Source organism: Malaclemys terrapin, chromosome 6, assembly GCF_027887155.1.
Source record: "Malaclemys terrapin pileata isolate rMalTer1 chromosome 6, rMalTer1.hap1, whole genome shotgun sequence".
Classification (NCBI taxonomy): domain Eukaryota; kingdom Metazoa; phylum Chordata; order Testudines; family Emydidae; genus Malaclemys; species Malaclemys terrapin.
In genome coordinates, this window is record NC_071510.1 from 69,837,699 (window position 1) to 69,857,371 (window position 19,673).

The window sequence follows — 19,673 nt, forward strand, 5'->3', positions numbered from 1 at the left end:
AAGTGTTATTTTTAAAGTAGCTGTGCTATGCTATAATGAATCTATTTTGTGACTATCTGAATGATTCCAAATACAAGGATAAGGCAGCTATTTCATAACATTCGTGAAGAAATGATTCAACGGGTAGATGGCAGACTATCTTAATACGTAATAAATCTTTGCATCTTGAATATCTATTGGGCATATTTAAGCAAAAAGAGTTTGCTGTTCTGCCTCTGTGACAGAAGTTACTTACATAAGGTTGGTTTCTCTATTGCTAGCCTCTCAGGCAAGGCTGCAAGTGGTGTTGGTTGGATTTTTGCAGGGGTGTATGTATTTAAAGAACTTTTTCTTCCAGACAGTGAACTTGAAGATGCTGAAGAAGCTGAAGGGGGGAAAAAAAAAAGGGTCTTTTTTTACCATCATGAACAAAATGTTTGTCAAGTATTTGCACATTACCAAAATGACAAAAACGTCAAATTCCATACTTATGGAATCCGGACATGGATTTTGGGTTTTTGGTCTTTATCATGGATTCATAGTGGGGGGAAGGAGAGGAAACTCTGCCTGATCCATCTTAAGAAAGCAACACAAAAGCTTCACACTGCCAGGAATAATAAGGTTAGTGAATAGTGATTGTTGCTTTGCCAGAAGTGCTCCTGAATTTTGACAGGGCCTGGAATGCTGCTAGGACTGGCATTTTGTTTGTTCTACCTAGTCTGAGATGTCTAATTAACAAGCCTGTAACAGAGCAAATAGATATTTGGTAACTGCTAGAAGACATCGTAGGAAGAGGACAAAAAAAAAAAAAAAAAAAAAAAAGAAGAAAAAGTCCACACACAAATGAATTCCCCGCAAAGGGAAATAGGATGGGAAAAAATACTTCTTTCCACTGCCAAAAGCATTCATGCTCCATCCTGTCAGTAACAAGAGCACTGACCTGTCCACCCAGGTACCAAAACTTGTTACCAATAAAAGCCAACTCCTCACCAACAGAGGAGCCCTTCCCCATAGCAGCTAACTAAGACTCCCTCCTCCTTCCAACTGCCAAACACTCCCTTAAAAAACAGGGCAACCTGACACACTTCTTTTCCAACAGTTATCCATTTAATTCTTTGAGGTCTCAAACTCTAGGTGGCAAGCCCTGTAGGTTTCCGCTCAACATCGCAAACTATAATTATTTTAGGCTGTCCACATTTCTCATTTTTCTATTGCATCCTGAAAATTAAGATCGCATTTTAAAGGAACACTATCCACTTAAAAATCTTCTTTTTCCTCCTAAACATAGTATAACTGCTGGTGAGCCTCCCTGTACATTTTTGTCATTTTATAATCATTTTTCTATTTCAAAAAAATGTTTCTCCATCTGTTCATGTATAAAAGACACATAAAACAAGATGGGGAATTGACTACACTGGGTAAAAAATGAAACTGACTATTCATAAAGTGCTGTCAAAGTAAAAACACTAGAAAGAGGAAAGCATCTCTAATCTTGTTTGTTATACTATATCAAAGAATAGCAAGTACAATTTTTACCACAGAAGTATAATTTCTTTACATGCCCTTCAAAAGTTTGCATTTCCTCTTTCACCCTATGCAAAAAATACAAAAATCACAGTGAAAACCACACGTGTTGCAAGTCTAGCATTGCAGAAAACTGTTTCAAGAGAAGCAGCAACAGACACACAGTGGAAGGCAATCATCCCCAGCACATTCACATCAACGAGATGCAAACTTGAAGTTCTATTCAGGACCATTTAAATATTAACATGTAGCATAGGGAATCTTTTATAGAAAGAAAATTAAATGAAAAGATATTGTGCATGTGGAACATTCAGATTCAATAATAAAAAAGAAACAGGAAATACAGATGTTATGGTTCCAGAAGCAACATTAGCTCAGCCAGGTTGAACATATCATAATTTCTATTCCTGTATTTCTGGTTAACTGTGTAGTTTAACATCTGTTTGCCATAATATACACACCACAAAGCATACACGATGCACAACATATTTGAGTTTGGTTTAGTTAATGTTGGGATTAACAGATATCCTGTAACAAATTACAACCAACATGGAAATATAGTGTAAACCACAAAGTACTGCATATTTGACAGTAGTAAAATTGATTTTCTCCTGCATTCCAGAGTTACAATAATGTGGGTGGGGAAGAGTGATCTCACTAAAATGAGAGAATGATTAATTGGTTCAAGTATGATAATGTTTCCAAGTTTGCCATATTCCAGAGAAACCAATGACCACATAGTGAAAAAGTATTTCAAACACATTAAGAGTTGATTAACATTTTTGGTAAATTACAGAATCATAGAAATGTAGAACTGGAAGGGTCCTCAACAGGTCATCTAGTCCAGTCCCCGGCACTGAGGCAGGACTAAGTATTATCTAGCCCATCCCTGACAGCTTTGTCAACCTGTTCTTAAAATGCCCTCAATGATCGAGATTCCACAACACCCACCCCCCAGGTAATTTGTTCCAGTACTTAACTACCCTTCCAGCTAAGAAGATTTTCTTAATGTCTAACCTAAACCTCTCTTGCTGCAATTTAGACCCATTACTTCTTGTCCTGTCCTCAGTGAATAAGAACAATGTATCACCCTCCTCTTTATAACAACCTTTTACATACTTGAAGACTGTTATGTCCAGAGGTGAAGATAAGCCGGTCCGGCGTACCGGCAAGAACCAGTATGCCGTGCCGGACTGAACTGGCTTGTGCGGCGGTGATTTAAAGGGCCCAGGGCTCCAGCCGCTGCGGGGAGCCCTGGGCCATTTAAAGTGCTGCTGGAGCTCCAGCCAGGCTCGGGCGGTGATTTAAAGGGCCGGAGCTCCGCGCCCTTTAATTCACCCCTGAGGCCTGGGGCTCCCAGCCGCCTCTGCAGCTGGTAGCTCTGGGGTGATTTAAAGGCCATGGGGCTCCCAGCCACAGCCGGAGCCCCAGGGCCTTTAAATCTTGAAAGGCCCCGCCTCTTCTGGTTGAGGCCACACCCCCGCTCAGGACTCTGGCGTACCGGTAAGTCCTTTAAGTTACTTTCACCCCTGGTTATGTTCCCCCTTGGTCTTCTCTTTTCCAGACTAAACAAACCCAGTTTTTTTCAATATTTCCTCTTAAGGTCATGATTTCTAGACCTTTAATCATTTTTGTTGCTCTCCTCTGAACTCTCTCCAATTTGACCACATCTTTCCATGAGTGTGGTGCCCAGAACTGGACACACTACTCCAGTTAAGACTCCTGCTATTACATCCCAGAATGATGTTCACTTTTTTTACAACAGTATTACATTGTTGACTCATATTTAGTTTGTGATCCTCTATAAACCCCAGATCCTTTTCTGCAGAACTCCTTCCTAGGCAGTCATTTCCCATTTGGTATTTGTGCAGTTGATTATCCCTTCCTAAATGTAGTACTTCGCATTTGTCCTTACAGAATTTCACCCTATTTATTTCAGACCATTTTGTCAAGATCACTTTGAATTGTCCTCCACACTGCTTGCAATGCCTCCCAGGTTGGTACTGTCCACAAACTTTGTAAGTATACTCTCTATGCCATTATCCAAGTCATTTATGAAGATATTGACTAGAACTAGATCCAGGACAGATCTCTAAGCGGGACCCCTTAATATGCCTTTCCAGCTTGACTGTGAACCACTTAACTACTCTAAGTACGGTTTTCCAACCAGTTGAGCACTCTCCCTTACAATAGTAGGTTTCTCTCGGTCAGGGATAGTCAATAGGTGGACCGCAGGGCAAATCCAGACCGCCAGACACTTCTGAATGACCCCAAATCTTTTTATATTATTATTATTATTAATTATTATTATTTTCTCTGGAGTCAGGTTGACTATACCTTGACCAAGAAATTTGGACCTTGACAAAAAAATAATTGGCTACCCCTTGTCTAGGCTATATTTCACTAGTTTGTTTATAAGAAGATCATGGGAGACAGTAACAAAAGCCTTAAAGGTGAGATATAGCACATGTACTGCTCTCCCCCATCCACAAGGTTTGTTACCCTGTTGGTTTGACATGATTTGTTCTTGACAAATCCATGTTGACTGTTACTTATCAGCTCATTTTCTTCTAGGTGCTTACAAAGTGATTGTTTGATTATTTGCTCCATTAACTTTCTGGGTACCAAAATTAAGCTGACTGGTTCATAATTCCCTGGGTTGTCCTTATTCCCATTTTTATAGACCAGTACTATGTTTGCCCTTTTTGGGTCCTCTGGGATCTCTCCTGTCCTCCATGAATTCTCAAAGAGAATCGTGTATGGCTCAGAGATCTCTTCAGCCAGTTCCTTAAGTATTCTAGGACATATTTCATCGGGACCTGCTGACTTGAAGACCTATGAACTGGCTAAGTAATTCTTAATTTGTTCTTTCCCTATTTTAGCCTCATACCCTACCCCATTTACACTGATGTTTGCTATGTTAGTCATCCAATCACTGATAATCTTTTTGGTCTGTTCATTTTGATAAATGGCCTATGGATCAACTATGACCAATAGTGTTTATGGTTTACAGTAAAAAAAAATTAATTACAACATAAAGCAGTAGACATCTCCGGTAGGTTGTCACTTGAAGTAGCAGCAATGGAGGCAAGAAATTCATCCACCTGCTTTAAAGACAGAGAGTTGTGCAGGGTTTCTAGAGGGCAGATGGAAGGCACCATGGAATATAGTTCAAAACCTACAAAAATAAAGAGAGAGAGAGAATTTCCAGACTTTAGAAATAAGACCAGAATGGAACTGTTGTACAGACAGGAAACACTGCATAAAAATGAACATAAAGTACATGTCTGATATCAAAACATGCAAACATACAATATCCTTGAAGTAATGACATAAGACGCTATGCAATATGGCGTTAGAACAAGGTATGTCAGATTCCATCATATAGTAAACTCAAGATAGTGTACTACATACTACAAAACCCATGTCCACATAAATCAGTGTACACAGATACAAAATATATCTTTGCTCTAGTCTTTGCTCAGTACATTAAGTTAACTACTGTTCTGGACAAACTTATTCAATCATTATAAAAGGCAGGGAATATCAGTATTTTCCCTACTTGTTCCCATACCAGTCATAATAATATATAGGTAGCTAATTCATTCAAGATGGAGCAGCAGCTTGGTCATGCTGTGAACATTTTTAACTGAGCTGCTCTTAGAGCTAAAAACATTGGCATTCCTGACAGGCAACACCTTGTAGCATACACTCTCTATCCTCTCAGGTATTCTAGGAACAAGACCTGCTTTAGGTTTCCATCTTAAGGTCCACCAAGACCACTACCAGCATTTTTGTACTTTGAGACTATATTTTAATTTTATAACACACATTTATACCTATCTTTACTAAAACAATAATTTACATCACTAGAAATTTCACAACTTAAAACTGTGAACTATACCAAGTCAAAACTGAAGTGATATTTAACTTTATTTTCCAATATTACTAAAGACATATTGATATTTCATAAACCAGCCATGCACATTTTCATTCCTAATGAAATAAAACAAAGCATTTAAAATACATATCTATGGTTAATAGTGCAGTTCTGTGAACTGATGTAAGCTTGATAGCATTCAATGAAACGTGCATCCTACAGCATTTCAAAAGAGGAGACACGTGTCCACATTAGCGTTCTCATATACAGCTGCAACATTAAATTTACAGTATTGAACTGAAAAATTATAAATTGGTATATTTCTTCCAAGATGTTTATTTCAATGAAAAGACAATACTTAAAGAATGTCTAGAATTTCAGTTCACGGTACATTTTTGGGGGGTAAAGGTATCAATATCTGAACTCCCTCAAAAAACATTACTAAGCATTTACACAGAAAATAATTCTACAAAATTTCAACTCGTGAGCTTTTGTATTCATATTTGGACCCAGCCTTGGATTCAAGTGAGAGCCAATCCTGCTATGCAAGCTGCTCAAGGGTACTTAAATCAGCTTCACTTACACTATAACAGTTATAATGTTGCATGTTTTTAGAAACTTAGTTGTCATATGCAAAACAAACACCACCACACAACTTCATGTATACTTTCTTTAATATGACAGCAACTAAGCTGCAGTATAAGCACTAAAATAAATGTGTTTGGCATAAGTGTAAAATATAAAAATACTATGCATGCATGCAAAGTGCAAACCCTTTCTTTGCACTACTGTAAATTCAACAAGATTTAATTTTAACCTAATGAAAGTGTTACCATCACGAAAATGTTTTCCAAAATATTTACATTTTATTCTAACGAACAATTTAGTGGGACAATGTCAGGGTAGGTCAGGACACATGCTTTACTAAAAAAAAAACAAAAACAAAAAAACAACAACCCACCTATGTTTCAATGCCTATTAATGATGATGATGATGATTATTACTACTACGGTAACAGCTGTTATAGAAAATCCATAAGAATTTAAAAAGAAAATTTTAGAAAAATTAACTGTTTATGGTTACTTTTTGAAATTTCCTTTACCCAGACTACACAAAATGCAAGACACGAAAGGGTTAACACAGCAATTTAAAAAGCCATCCTGCTGTCCTACATTTAATAGCTAGACACACATACCACTGGGGCTTAGAAATTCCACAGAGGAAATGGACCAGCACCTAAAGAGGTGTGGATGTTCTGCATGAGGCCCAGAAAATAAGGTAACGCACTGTCAGAAGATGACTTGTTTCAATGTATTCCTTGAACTAAAGATGAAGGGGGGCGGCGGGAGAGAATAAGGGGATGGAGAGTATCTGTGAAATGGGTTAGAGGTTGTAAGGACATCACAAAGTTATGGAAATAAAAGAGTGAAAGGGAGAATCAAATGACAATCCAGAAGACAAACAAACAACAATATGTTTAAAAAGTTGGTAGAGAACACTTGGGAACCTGGAACACCTCAGGGAATGCATTTAAGATTCACAGGAGCACATGTGGCATGCATTAACTTGTAAAAGGTATGTGGAAAACATTTATATTAAATGAATCAGAATACACAATGTGCACAATAAAGTAATTGTGTTTAAATAGAGATTTTTATAAAGAATTATCCAGTTACAATAAGTATGTTGCTGTCTGTTCCCTTTAGCACTAACAAATTTTTTGAAACTGTTATATAACATAGATTCTACTTCGTGAATCTAGTCTCACTTTACAACTTTCAAATGTTTTGCCAACACTGAGTTTTTAAATACAGCATTTGCTCTTTTGTTTAGATTATCTGACTTGATTTTATATAGAGTAAGGCCCACCTTTCTCATTTTCAAGGAGGGTGTTTAAGTCAGCCTTTTAAAACTTTTTATTAACTGCAGGTTTGGTGGTGATTCTAACAGTTTTATACTAAACACTTTCTTCAGGAAGCCACTGCAGTACAAATATTGACTAAAAATTCCAAATGGATACAATATTTCAAAGTACTACTTCATGACTTAATTATTCAGAAGCAAAACAAAGTAAGAACTATGTGTTTTTTTTTTAATCTAAACCATTTTCTAAGTAAACTGTTTGTTAGAAGGCAATAGCACAGATCTTTACGACTATTTTCACTTCAGTTTCAATGGCAAGACCTTATTACCCTGCCACTGTATTGTGTCAGTAAGTGGTGGTGCACAGTTTTAAAATGGCAATTAAGAAATCTGGAAAAAATCTAGACTAAGATGTGATAAATGCTGAAGATTGAAGCCAACTTCTATGAAAAGGGCATGCTATAGGGCCTATGTAGTGAGCTAGAAAGTTATGAGTAACATATTTCATACTTTCAACTTGCATATGTTAAGATAGGTTTCATTAAAATATGGTAGACTGGAGATGAGTTAGCTTTCACCATAGAGTTCAAGAGGTCAACGCAAGACGAAGGCAACTCTAACTGATTATTAGTGAAGTATTTAAGTAACTAGCATACATGATGAACATACTGATAATTATGTATGGCAAGGTTAAGTAGCAGTTTTTCTGTTGCAGTCATCAAAATTGCAGATTAACTGAAATGGACCCTAAATTTTACTTTACTTTTTAATCTAGTGAAACTTCAAGAAGATGGTAGCAAACGCCAGTTGTCAGTTACTGTGATTTTATCTAGATTCAGAAGGCTCAGGGAAACAGTGGAGCTCATCAGCAGGAAGAGGAAGAAGTGGAATGTTAAGTTATTGAGAAGTATATGCCATTCAAGAATAGAAAAGTTTGTTTTTATCATATACCATACACAGTCTGATCACCTGAGACATTGGAAAGAATGCAATTTGTCAAGGAATTCATGATTATAAGCAATATTTCCATTTTCACAAGATTTTCTGATGAGTGAATTTTGAAATCATATTTATATAAATGAATAATAAAGGAGGTATTTAAGACTATATCAATGTATCTAGTGATTATGAATATGTTTGGAACTATGCTTGGTTGAAGTCAGGAAGGACAGATGATTGGACGAAACTGTACACCCCGTGTTTGAAATAAAATGAAATTAAGGGATGAAGCAAGGGAGTATTTTTTTTTAAATAAAAGCAAAACATACCATTGGTTGGGTGTCGAGCAAATGAGATAGAAAATCTTTTAACAGCAGAACCACGTGTGGTGTCTGAGAAAGAGAAAAACAGGTACCTGAAATTCGTAACAGCTACCAAAAGAGGGACACATTTCAAAAAAGGAAAGAAGAAAAAAGATGAACAAAAGGTTAGAATTAAGTGGCATGCAGAAAGGACCAGAGGAAAGGGCTAGAGGCCAAAAAGAGGTTAAAAGTAGAAAATGTGGCTTTATTGATAACCGCAAGGTGTTTAATGAAGTGTATGAAAGAAAAGCAGGATGAACTGGTGATTTTGCCATACAAAGTTATATATCTGGTTAGTGCTGAACACTTGAGAAGAGTGAATTTGGGGAAAAATTGCATTAATACTGCTCGACCTCAGCATTAAAAAAGTAAATTAGCACATTTTCTTTAAATGCTGAAACCTGCTGTGAAAGCTGTTCTACCCAAGATTACTGAAGCCTAAAACCTACCACTCCTCTATCCACACCCACCAAAGAGGAATCCTAAAATTTTCACTCAGTAATATGAAACTGGTCTTTTCCTTTTGGCTTCTTGTAAATACTCCATGCAATGTAATATGTTTCAATTCAATGTCAATACGTAATTATCAAAATCAGAGGCTTAAGTGATGAGCACTTCCAACTACATGTTCAGCTCTTCATTGTTCTGAAACTGTACACGCTGAAAATCTTTCAATGTATATTGTATTCAAGGTACATCAAATAGAGAAGCCAGGAACAAGGATTAACTGTGTCATTAAACTAATATAACCAAGCTATGGGCAGTAAAGAGGCAGTAAAAAGTCGTACAATTAATGCTAAGGCAAAGGATTCTAGGATTCCACTGAATCAGTAGCCTAGGGTTCATCTTTAGAACTTCAATGTGTGCACATGGATTTGTGTGTGCATCTGAGAGAGTGTGCACATACCATCTATGCAGCCAGAAGAAGTCAGCTTTTTACGTTGAGTACGAGCATAATCCTGTAGGTTAGGTGCGCTCGAAGAACCCCCGAGTACTGAAGTGCTAAACAGGCCCGCACAGTGAGACCCTGATGGGAGTTAGAGAAAATACATACAACAACCAGGTGCTCTTCCATTCACATTGGGGATGCATGCAGCATGCAAGCACTTGGCTCTTACCACACAAAAGGCAGCCTTTGGCAGTGCCTTGAACAATTCACAATATGCTTGTAATGTCACAGTGGTACTTGTAGATTGTAACTACTATAATTTATTGTGCTTCTACACATATCAGACCACCCTCTGCTACATGTGACTAGAGAGGACTGGATTTTAACAAAGGGACTTCATTTCCTGTTGTCAGGTTCGGTAAAGAAAAATTACCAGTTAGCATCAACATAAATAAAAAGACATGAAAGTTACGTGTTTTAGAACCTGCAGTTCTGAAACAAATATAACCTGGAAAATCTTGCTTATTGCTTTCATGGAAATTGACCCCCTTGAAATGGCAGTCTCTAACTTCAAGTACTCACACATTTTCCTCAGACTTTACATAGAAAAATGTCACTTTCCATCACTCATGATTTAACGTGAAACATGTTAACCAAATTGTCCATTCTTATATCTGTATTTCAGCTATTGTCACAGCCAACCATAGACATTTAAAGCAGAAGTTTCACCAGGTTTAGCTTCACTTCTTTCCTAAAGAAGACCCTTGTATTAAGTAGTCCTCCATGTAAAAACCTGTATACTTCTGTTGCCCAGTCATGAACAATCTTACCATTAGAAGTGGTTTACCAAGTAATTGATGAAATACCATTAATACACTTAAGTGTGAAGACATTTTCTGTTTACATAGTCCACCATACTATGAAAATCACATCCAGATTAAGAGAATGGGAAGAAATTACTTTGTCTAGAATTTGTATTTTCCTTTAATCTTCTTTATTATTCTGCAATGTTATTACTTGATGGAGGCCCAGTTCAGATTTCATTGTTTGTATTTCATATACATGGCAGTATATTTAAAAACAGCCATATACCCAGTGATTTATTTCCTTCCAACAACGGGAAACATTACTAGCACATGTGATGAATCATGGCCAATGTAAATTGGTGCCTGGTCTGTGGCAAAAGCCTTTTCACCAAAGTAATACCTTCAACTATGCACGCAAATGTAACAGCTTCTACGAACTATACTGTGTCACATCGAAGAAGGGTAGTATAATTTTAGCAAAAAGTTAGAAAGATTGGCTTTAGTAGTCAAGACCACCAGATGTATACATTTTACTAGGAAAATGTAACAGGAATAAAAGTATCACAACGATCAAACATACAAATAAGTACAAAGCCTTAAATGGAAAGATAGTGGAACTTTTACTTCTAACTCACAATGCAAGGTATTTATGTGTGTGTTTTGTTTAATGTGTTCCAAGCTAGTTATTTCTGAAAACAGACAATTTTTTGCATTTACAGAAAAAGATACAATTAACTTTCAGCAGCGCAAAATTTCCTATCTAATGCATAACAACTATACAAATAGATGCCTGTTTCATGGTAACAGCAGAAGAACATTTCCTGAATTAAAGCAAGTTAAGACGTTACAATCCACAGTTAAAGTTAATTATTCAGTCCATTAATAGAAATATTTGAGGGCGGGAATGAGAGGGAAGTGCAAAAACCTCAGTCTCTCATCACCAAGAAACTTTAGTTTCTAGGTGAAGGACAGGAGGCTAGGGGTTTTTTTTTTTTTTTGCACCCACTAGTACAGGGGTCCCCAACGCGGTGCCCGCGGGCACCAGGGCCTACTGGCCGCCAGACAAGCAGCTGTCGAAATGCCGCCGAGAAGCGGCAACGTCAAGAAGCGCTACTGCCGAAATGCCGCCGAATTTCGGCGGCATTGCCTCTCAATGATGCCTCTTGACGTTGCCACTTCACAAATTTCAGCGGCGACGCCTCTTGATGTTGCCGCTTCATGGCGGCATTTTGGTGGCTGCTTGTCCGGCGGCCACGGTCCTCGGCAGCTAGTTGTCCGGTGCTCGCCCCACGGAAAAGGTTGGGGACCACTGTACTAGCATCTCTTCAGTTGTCTCAATTGACCACAGCAGAAGACACTTATTTTCGCTTGAGGAAAAGTGTTTTTAATAGTTTGCATACTGGGACTTTTGCTTTCAAAGAATTCCACAAAAATATTAATACGTCAGTCATAATTTAAAATTTAAAATAACCCTGAGTACTTTCTTTGGTTAGACTAAAGAATCAGTGAACAATCTCAACTGTTTTGCTGTTCCCTACGATCCAGTTTCCATTAAAGTAACTTTTGCTGCTGAAATATTGCTGAACTCAGTGGGTTATACTGTCCCAATGAATTAGTAGATACTATTATATTCAAAATACTATTTGGAACTGTTTACACAAGAGTTTTAAAAATCCAAGATCATATATCTGTGTGCAAAACAAAAGGCATTGGAAAGTCTGCTTACTTGAAACAAAATTTCAATTGCATGTACATACCTAAACCACTCTGCTTTTGTTCCAGTATAGTTCTTGGTGTTCGTAAGTTACTATTGTTGTCTGAGAGGACCTGCATATGCAAAACAGAAAAATAAGAAAAAATAGAATAACAGCAGGAAATGTCCGTTAAACTTGATATACTGGCCTGCTCCAGACCGACAAGTGTTAATAAGCTGTATGATAAATGTTAGTAGAAATACATAAAAGAAATATGAAAGATCATGCAATATCCCCTTGTGAAGGGAGTCCATTTCACATATGAAGTCCTTGCAATGAGGTGGTGCAAAGCGGGCATTCAGAATTAAAAAGAACACAGACCAAGACAGAGATGAAAACACAGACAGTTGAGATAGATTTTACTTTATTTTACCAAATGCACACTCCTAAACTGCTCCTGTATTGAAAGGGGAATGGGAGAGGGAAGGAAAGACAGACAGGCTGTTGAAGTCACCATACAGTCACTGATCCATGCACGGGCTCTATCAGCATAGCCTTCAGACGCCTTTACTGCACTCTTTTACTATATACAAGTTCCTTAAATTTCCAAAAAGATCATGGAAATTACTGAAACTCTTAGAAAAGAAAGGGGCATGGTTAGAACACCATCCATTGTCCTATATACAGACAATATTTTGAATTGAGCAATCTTTAAATCTTCATTGATATTTTGACTATGTCTCATTTGTCCTGCTCTTTCCCAAATATTTAGACAAAAAGGCTTCAAAATATTGTACAATCCAATGGATGAAGTACTGTGTTTGGTTTTTTAATTAGATATCTCCAGATATAGGAGTGAAGGCAAGAATGGTTAGTGCTAGAGTTTGTTTCCTGCTCAATTAATACCAGGCCACTGAAAATATGATCTATACAAAACAAGTTTTGAATAGTAATATCAGACGCTACATCAATTATTTTAAGTAGCCTCATCTGTCATTTATTTTTAAAAAAAGTTTCAATTTACCTACCACCAAATTAAGCAATGCTATTTTTAAAGTCTTAAAGGACAACTAAGCCAAAGCTGAAGTCCGTTTCATTAAACAGTAGTCTATGCCTTTTCTAGAGTGTTAATGTTTACAATTCCTGTAAAAAAACCCCAATTCATTGTGGAAATATCTAATACATTCAGTGAAAATTCTGTGAAAAACATGCATTTGCTTTCTCCTCCTTCCTCCCCCAACATTCTTGGAAGTAACTAGTATTTTAAAAAGTACATTTTAATGACAAGTGTAAGAATTTACTTGGAATGTAATCCATAACAAGGGATTAGATGTCCTTAAAGACAGCTGGTTGCTGCTTGGAATGCATAATAATGTTGAATGAAGTAAAGTTTAAAAACCTGTTGCCATGAGCCAAAAATACTGGATGTGAAAGCCAATGATTTAGGGGAGACAGGGGAAGAAGTGATTTGTTCCCCTGATCTGCGTCTTCGACGCCCAGTACCCACACCACTGGTGTAATGCAGCCAGGTACCAATACACTCTGGGCTAGACACACTCAGGGGGCTCTCTTCCTGGAAGTGAGAAAGGGGGCAAAAAAACAGCAAAGCATGCAAAGTTAGATTCCACAGAGCCAGTGATCAGGAAAAAAAATACAGTTTGTTTGCACTCTTTTATATACAGCTTTAAAACTATTAAACAGCAATTAGGAATGACTAACATTTCAAACTACATCTTTTAATCCACTACTTTCACCAAGTTTCTGGTAGACTAAAATTTTAACAACGGCAAGATAGAAGAACAATGGTAGTCAGTAACTGGTCCACAGCTTTAAAAAACACCGGTAACAGAACACATTTGTTACTCTGAACATACTGTTTAATAGTTTTTCCCCCTTCAAAATATAGTAAGCTTTTCTATCTATTATTTAATAGATTTTTATTTTGCATTTAAAGTACTATCACTTATTTCAAAGAGCCAGAAGATTTTGGAACAGGACTGGAAATTAAATGACTGACTCCCCAGGGGCGGCAAGAAGGATTTCTTAACCTTAAAGCACTAAGGAACTTCTGGTGCCAAAGAGTAGACAGAGATTTCAAGGGACAATGTCAGGCTAAAAAAAGCCCTATTCTTCTACCTGTGTTAATACTATCTAGATCAGTGGCTCTCAAACTTTTGTACTGGTGACCCCTTTCACATAGCAAGCCTCTGAGTGTGACCCCCCTTATAAATTAAAAACACTTTTAAATATATTTAACACCATTATAAATGCTGGAGGCAAAGCGAGATTTGGGATGGAGGTTGACAGCTCGCAACCCCCCATGTAATAACCTCATGACCCCCTGAGGGGTCCCGACCCCCCAGATTGAGATCCCATGATCTAGATTAAACAGCACTGAACCTTTTTAGAAATGTAAATTGTTTCTCACAATTTATATTCTTTAGTTTTTCCATTTAATTGTAAGCTCAAGGAAATGAGACTAGTCAACTTCATTTCTGGTCTCCATCACTAGTACAGTGCTGCCATGTTTGTATTAGACTCTGCTGAAGACTATAATCCAGATAAAATTTAAAGTTTTATTTTACTAGAGATTATAAAATAAAAAAAAATACTTTTAGGTTGAGCCTAAACTACCTGACAGTGTCCCTTTAAATGAATGGACTGGAGTGGAAAGAGTTATCTTTAAAGAAATAATTCTAAGGCAATTTAAGATGAAGTCAAACTACACTTTCAAGATACCAAGTGGTCAAAATTCTTCAAAGACTGTTTTGCAGATTTCAGTGTGGCAGACCCAAATATATTAGCTCTTCCAATTTATCTTTTTTGCACAGTTTCACAGCTAGATGAGTAAAATCAAAGACTATTATTCAATAGGAAGTAAAAATTTAGAATTTCCATAAAAGCTGGATGCTGGAACAGATTCTACTTGAATGTTTTACCTGCTGAAAGTCAAAGTTTAGCAATGCATATCAATAATACCTCTTGAAAGCAGCTTCTGAAAATTTACAAAAAATGAAAATGGTTAAAATTTTGAAATACTATAAAACTGCACGTGAACTTCCCTCTAGGAAGGGAGCTTGCATGATCAGAGTGAAAGCCACTTTCAAAAACATTGAAATTACTCCTCTCGAACATTGCTTATGGTAAAACAGGAAATGCAACCCTGCAATACATTCACAAGTATCACCTCTTAATTTTTTTATGTTATATACAGATCATAATAAAACAAAAACATCCGTATTATTCTCCACACATTGACAGTAACCAAGTTACTTGGAATTCTTACTATTGTGGTACCCAGTCTATATAAGCACCTATTCCTGAGAGAACATGCAGGGAAAAGAGTACACAGTTCTTTGAGGTTTTAAGCAACTGAGAATAAGGTAGTAAACTGTACATCTTATGTTCTAGTGTCAGGCCAGGTCTACAGTATAAACTTACATCAGTGTAACTATGTCGCTCAAAGGTGTGAAAAATCCACACCCCTGAGCAATGGAATTATACCAATCTACTCCCCGATGTAAACAGCACTATGTCAACCGGAGGGCTTCTCCCACTGACATAGCTACTGCCTCTTGCAGGGGTGGATTAACTACACCAACAGGAGTAGCTCTCCCCTCAGTGTAGTAGCGTCTTCACTGACGTGCTACAGCAGTGCAGCTACACCTATGAAGCTATGCCACTGTGATATTTTAAGTGCAGACCTACCCTCAGTGTCACTAAGGTACTAGTGTGCACCAACAGTGTCTTTACTGTTCAACCATATTAATGGCATACAATGAATCATCACGAACTTGCTTCACTATTGTGATGTTAGAGCACCTTTTATGACAGTTTCTCAACTCCTTGGTGTCATGGCCTCTACACTGGGCATCCAAAAAGTCTTAGGGCACTTATCTGAAGACTCTGGAAAACACACATTCCCCGCCCCTCAAAGCATGCTGCCAATTTGCTCTCTTACCTTCAACCACTGTGCCACTGGAATCAGTTGCTCCCTATGAAAGTTAATTGTAGATGGCGAAATTTTCTTACAGCCACCTCTCCTTCCCCCACCCCAATCCCCACAAATGAAAAAATTCAATGTTTTGTTTCCATTAGCAGCAGTCTTGTGAGAATGCATATGCAAGCAATGTATGTTAGTCAGCTTGGAGAAGAAGGAGTTGAGACTAAAAAATGTGTATCTTCATTTTCATAGAATAAGATTTAAAATACTAAAGGAAAGAAAAAGAATTTATATGGCCAAACAATCATATGATGTTTCTGAAATTCCTTTCAGACAACCACTGCCATGGAGAATTTCCCATGGAATAAAAGCAGCACTTTGAGAAGAATGACACCATTCTATTTTTGTGTAATCAAAAACAGAATAGTCTCTACTTTTTTGTTAGAAGTAAATGAAGAATTCATTTCAGTAGACATGCACTGTGACAGAAACACTTACTTCAACAGAACCAATCTTCCGGGATCTTGGAAGGGGCGACTTTCTGTGTATGTGAATTGGGTCTGACACCATTGGCTTGAATACCACTATTGATCGATCCGTTTCATCCCTTTTAGTAGCATGTGACTCCTCATCACTATCATTTTTATGGGAGGTTTTCTTTGAGCCTTCATTCTACAAGTAAAGGTATTACCTATTCAAGTTAGCTACATACTTTGTCCTATATGGACATGGAAATCCATTAAGTAAATCAGTTACAAAAAATGCTTAAATTATTCTATATGTAGTAAAGTGTTAATGATATGCATGACGTTTAGTGACACAAGGTTCTTAAACCATAAAAATACTGTTTTTTATACACCTAAAAAAAGCATGTGTTACTTTAACTCTCTTCTACCACATGTGACAATGTGACCATAATAACATTGCTCACACCACCATGTCTTCTTACAAGTTTCACTGAATATGTAAAGGATAAAATCCTGGTTCCATTTAAGTCAATGGCAAAACTCCCACTGACTTCACTGGGGGCAAAATTTCACCCACAGTGTCTTAACATGTGTAACACCAAATTGTTTAACTATATAGATGTACACATATACAAACTGAAAAATATCATCAATAGTCAATATTCCCTAAAATTCAAATTCATATTTTTTCTTAAATATCATCTTGTGCATTTGTCAGAATATTGGAGAAACAGGACTATCTCCAACAAAAAATTATGCAAAGCTATAAAAGGTTGCAATTACAAAGGCAGTAAAAGAACAAATGAGGTGAGTATACCTTTTATTGAAGAAAGTATCTATTTGAATCAGAGGGCCTGAATTATGACGTATAACTGTTACTCATAGTACACTAGTTTATTTTTATATGCACAAAGTACACACAAAGTTAATTCAAAACCAAGAGTCATTTTTCTAACTAATTCTCCAGTGATTAAAACAAAAGTTATTGGAACATATTCACAAACAGAGAATCCTTGAACTTTTGTTCTAAAGTATGCCAGAAGTATTACCTCTCGGGAGGCAGGTCTATATCCAAAACCAGCTGGTAAGTTTTTATCCTCTTCACAGCCTTTAGCTCCCGGACTAAAGTGAAGCTCCACATGAAAACGTTCCTCTGAAGAAAGTTCCTAAAGACAGTGAATATCTACTCTTTAAAACATGGTTTGAACTAATCATATTTCTAGATATTTATCAATTTTATTTACTTACCTTGTTTGGATCCTCGTAGAGCATGATAACAATCTGGGTCATGTAATTGAGTTCACTGACAATATTGAGATAGTCCATAGCTCGTTTCCACTGTTCATCTTTTGATTCCTTAAAGAAATGGAAACATTTTGTAACACATTTTAAATTAAAAAACCTTTGAAAAGAAAATTGAAGTGATTTAAGAGAAAAATGCGATCTTAAATTATGAATATTTAAGACATATTTTAAAAATAAATTTTACATTAACCCAAAATGCCCACAGCTCCTCTAAATTAATGAAAATTAAACAAACATTCTAGAAAAACAAACCAAAGACTAGCCCTTCAAGTTCAGGCCACATTTAGAACCTTGCATTTGCTGAAATTTTAGCGCTGTAGAAATGACTAGAGAATTTGCCGCAAGCCACAGAATGAACCCCTCAACAAGAATGCCCTTCATTGTAAAAAATAAAAATACTGAATCAAAGAATGATCAATAAAGCAATTACTATGCTCATAGTAAACTCCTAATAAGTAGGGCTGTCAAGCAATTAAAAAAAATAATCGCAATTAATCGCATGATTAAAAAAATTAATTGTGATTAATTGCGCTGTTAAACAATAATAGAATACTATTTATTTAAATATTTTGGATGTTTTCTTCATTTTCATATATATTGATTTCAATTACAATACAGAATACAAAGTGGACAGTGCTCACTTTATATTTATTCTCAAAAACAGACTCCAACGAGAAACCGCAGAACTGGAATTAATTTGCAAACTGGACACCATTAAATTAGGCTTGAATAAACACTGGGAGTGGATGGGTCATTACACAAACTAAAAACTATTTCCCCATGCTAATTTTCCCCGCACTGTTACTCACACCTTCTTGTCAACTGTTTGAAATGGGCTATCCTGATTATCACTACAAAAGTTTTTTTTTTCTCCTGCTGATAATAGCCCACCTTAATTGATTAGTCTCGTTAGAGTTGGTATTGCAACCCCCATTTTTTCATATTGTCTGTGTGATAGATCGATATATCTATATAGATATATATCTTCCTACTGTATTCTCCACTGCATGCATCTGATGAAGTGGGTTTTAGCCCATGAAAGCTTGTGCCCAAGTGAATTTGTTGGTCTCTAAGGTGCCACAAGTACTCCTCATTCTTTTCACTTTGCACAGTACCTGGAGTTCTTTGAGTGTGTCTCTGTGGATGTTACATTTCAAGTGCACCTGCGCCCTGCACCTTTGATCAGAGGATTTTTACAGCAGTGCCCATTTGGCCGGTGCATGCACCCCACACATCCTCATGCCCCACACCAAGGCTTTATGGAGCTGTGCAGGCAAACCACCCTCAGGTCCTTCTCCACCAGAGAATCCCTTAAGGCAACTCTGAAGCAAAGGGGAAGGAGGGCACGTCACGGAGTACCCTTTCTTTCTTTGAATAGCGGCTCTGTGGGTGCTCCACTTCAGGTGACTTCTAAGCAGTATCCCCTTAAAGAGGTGGAAGGTTTGAAGCACAGTCCAATACAGAAGAGAGAACTGCATTGCCCACAGCTGCATTTGATCTTGCCACAGGTACCCAGGGTGTAATGATTAGAAAAGGTATTAACAGAGGACTAAGTTGCTGCTCTACAGATGTCTACAACTGGTACATCCTTAAGGAAGAATGTAGATAATGCTCTTGTAAAATGTGCTGTTACTCTTGAAGGGGGTTGGACATGAGCTCTGCCAAAACAAGTCTTAATACAACCTGAGATTCACATAGACAACCACTGTTTTAAAATTACCGATCTTGTTTCTCTCCGCAATGGATAGAAATAGTCTAGGAGATTTTCTAAATGGTTTGCTCCTGTCTAGGTAGAAGGCTAATGTCCGTCTCACATCTAGAGTATGGAATATGGCTTCTTCACTAATCCGAAGTGGTTTTGGGAAGAAAGCCAGAAGATGAATGTTCTGATTAATGGGGAATTTCAAGGACACTTGAGATAAGAATCTTTGATAGGCCCATAACACTTCCTCTTTGGAAAAATACTATAAACCAATTCTCCTACCCTTCAGGCAAAAGTGATCGCTACCAGAAAGGTTGTTT

General features: G+C 37.1%; 1 protein-coding gene across 12 annotated transcripts in view; it reads right to left on the reverse strand.

The window, feature by feature from the left end:
* The window catches only part of PPIP5K2 (diphosphoinositol pentakisphosphate kinase 2), a 90,381-nt gene that overhangs the window by 4,375 nt on the left and 66,333 nt on the right, over positions 1 to 19,673 (reverse strand). For 4 of the 12 annotated variants that reach the window (XM_054032168.1, XM_054032167.1, XM_054032170.1 and 1 more), the window contains 9 exons: positions 17,595 to 17,702; positions 17,396 to 17,512; positions 16,378 to 16,551; positions 13,336 to 13,509; positions 12,000 to 12,069; positions 9,455 to 9,574; positions 8,515 to 8,577; positions 4,535 to 4,681; positions 236 to 364 (listed from right to left, as the gene is read on the reverse strand). In XM_054032168.1, coding sequence (XP_053888143.1) covers positions 236 to 364; positions 4,535 to 4,681; positions 8,515 to 8,577; positions 9,455 to 9,574; positions 12,000 to 12,069; positions 13,336 to 13,509; positions 16,378 to 16,551; positions 17,396 to 17,512; positions 17,595 to 17,702 — 1,102 coding nt within the window. Of the gene's footprint in view, positions 1 to 235; positions 365 to 4,534; positions 4,682 to 8,514; positions 8,578 to 9,454; positions 9,575 to 11,999; positions 12,070 to 13,335; positions 14,932 to 16,377; positions 16,552 to 17,395; positions 17,513 to 17,594; positions 17,703 to 19,673 lie in introns of those variants that run through there. The other 8 variants (XM_054032173.1, XM_054032171.1, XM_054032169.1 and 5 more) reach the window with 8 other exon arrangements.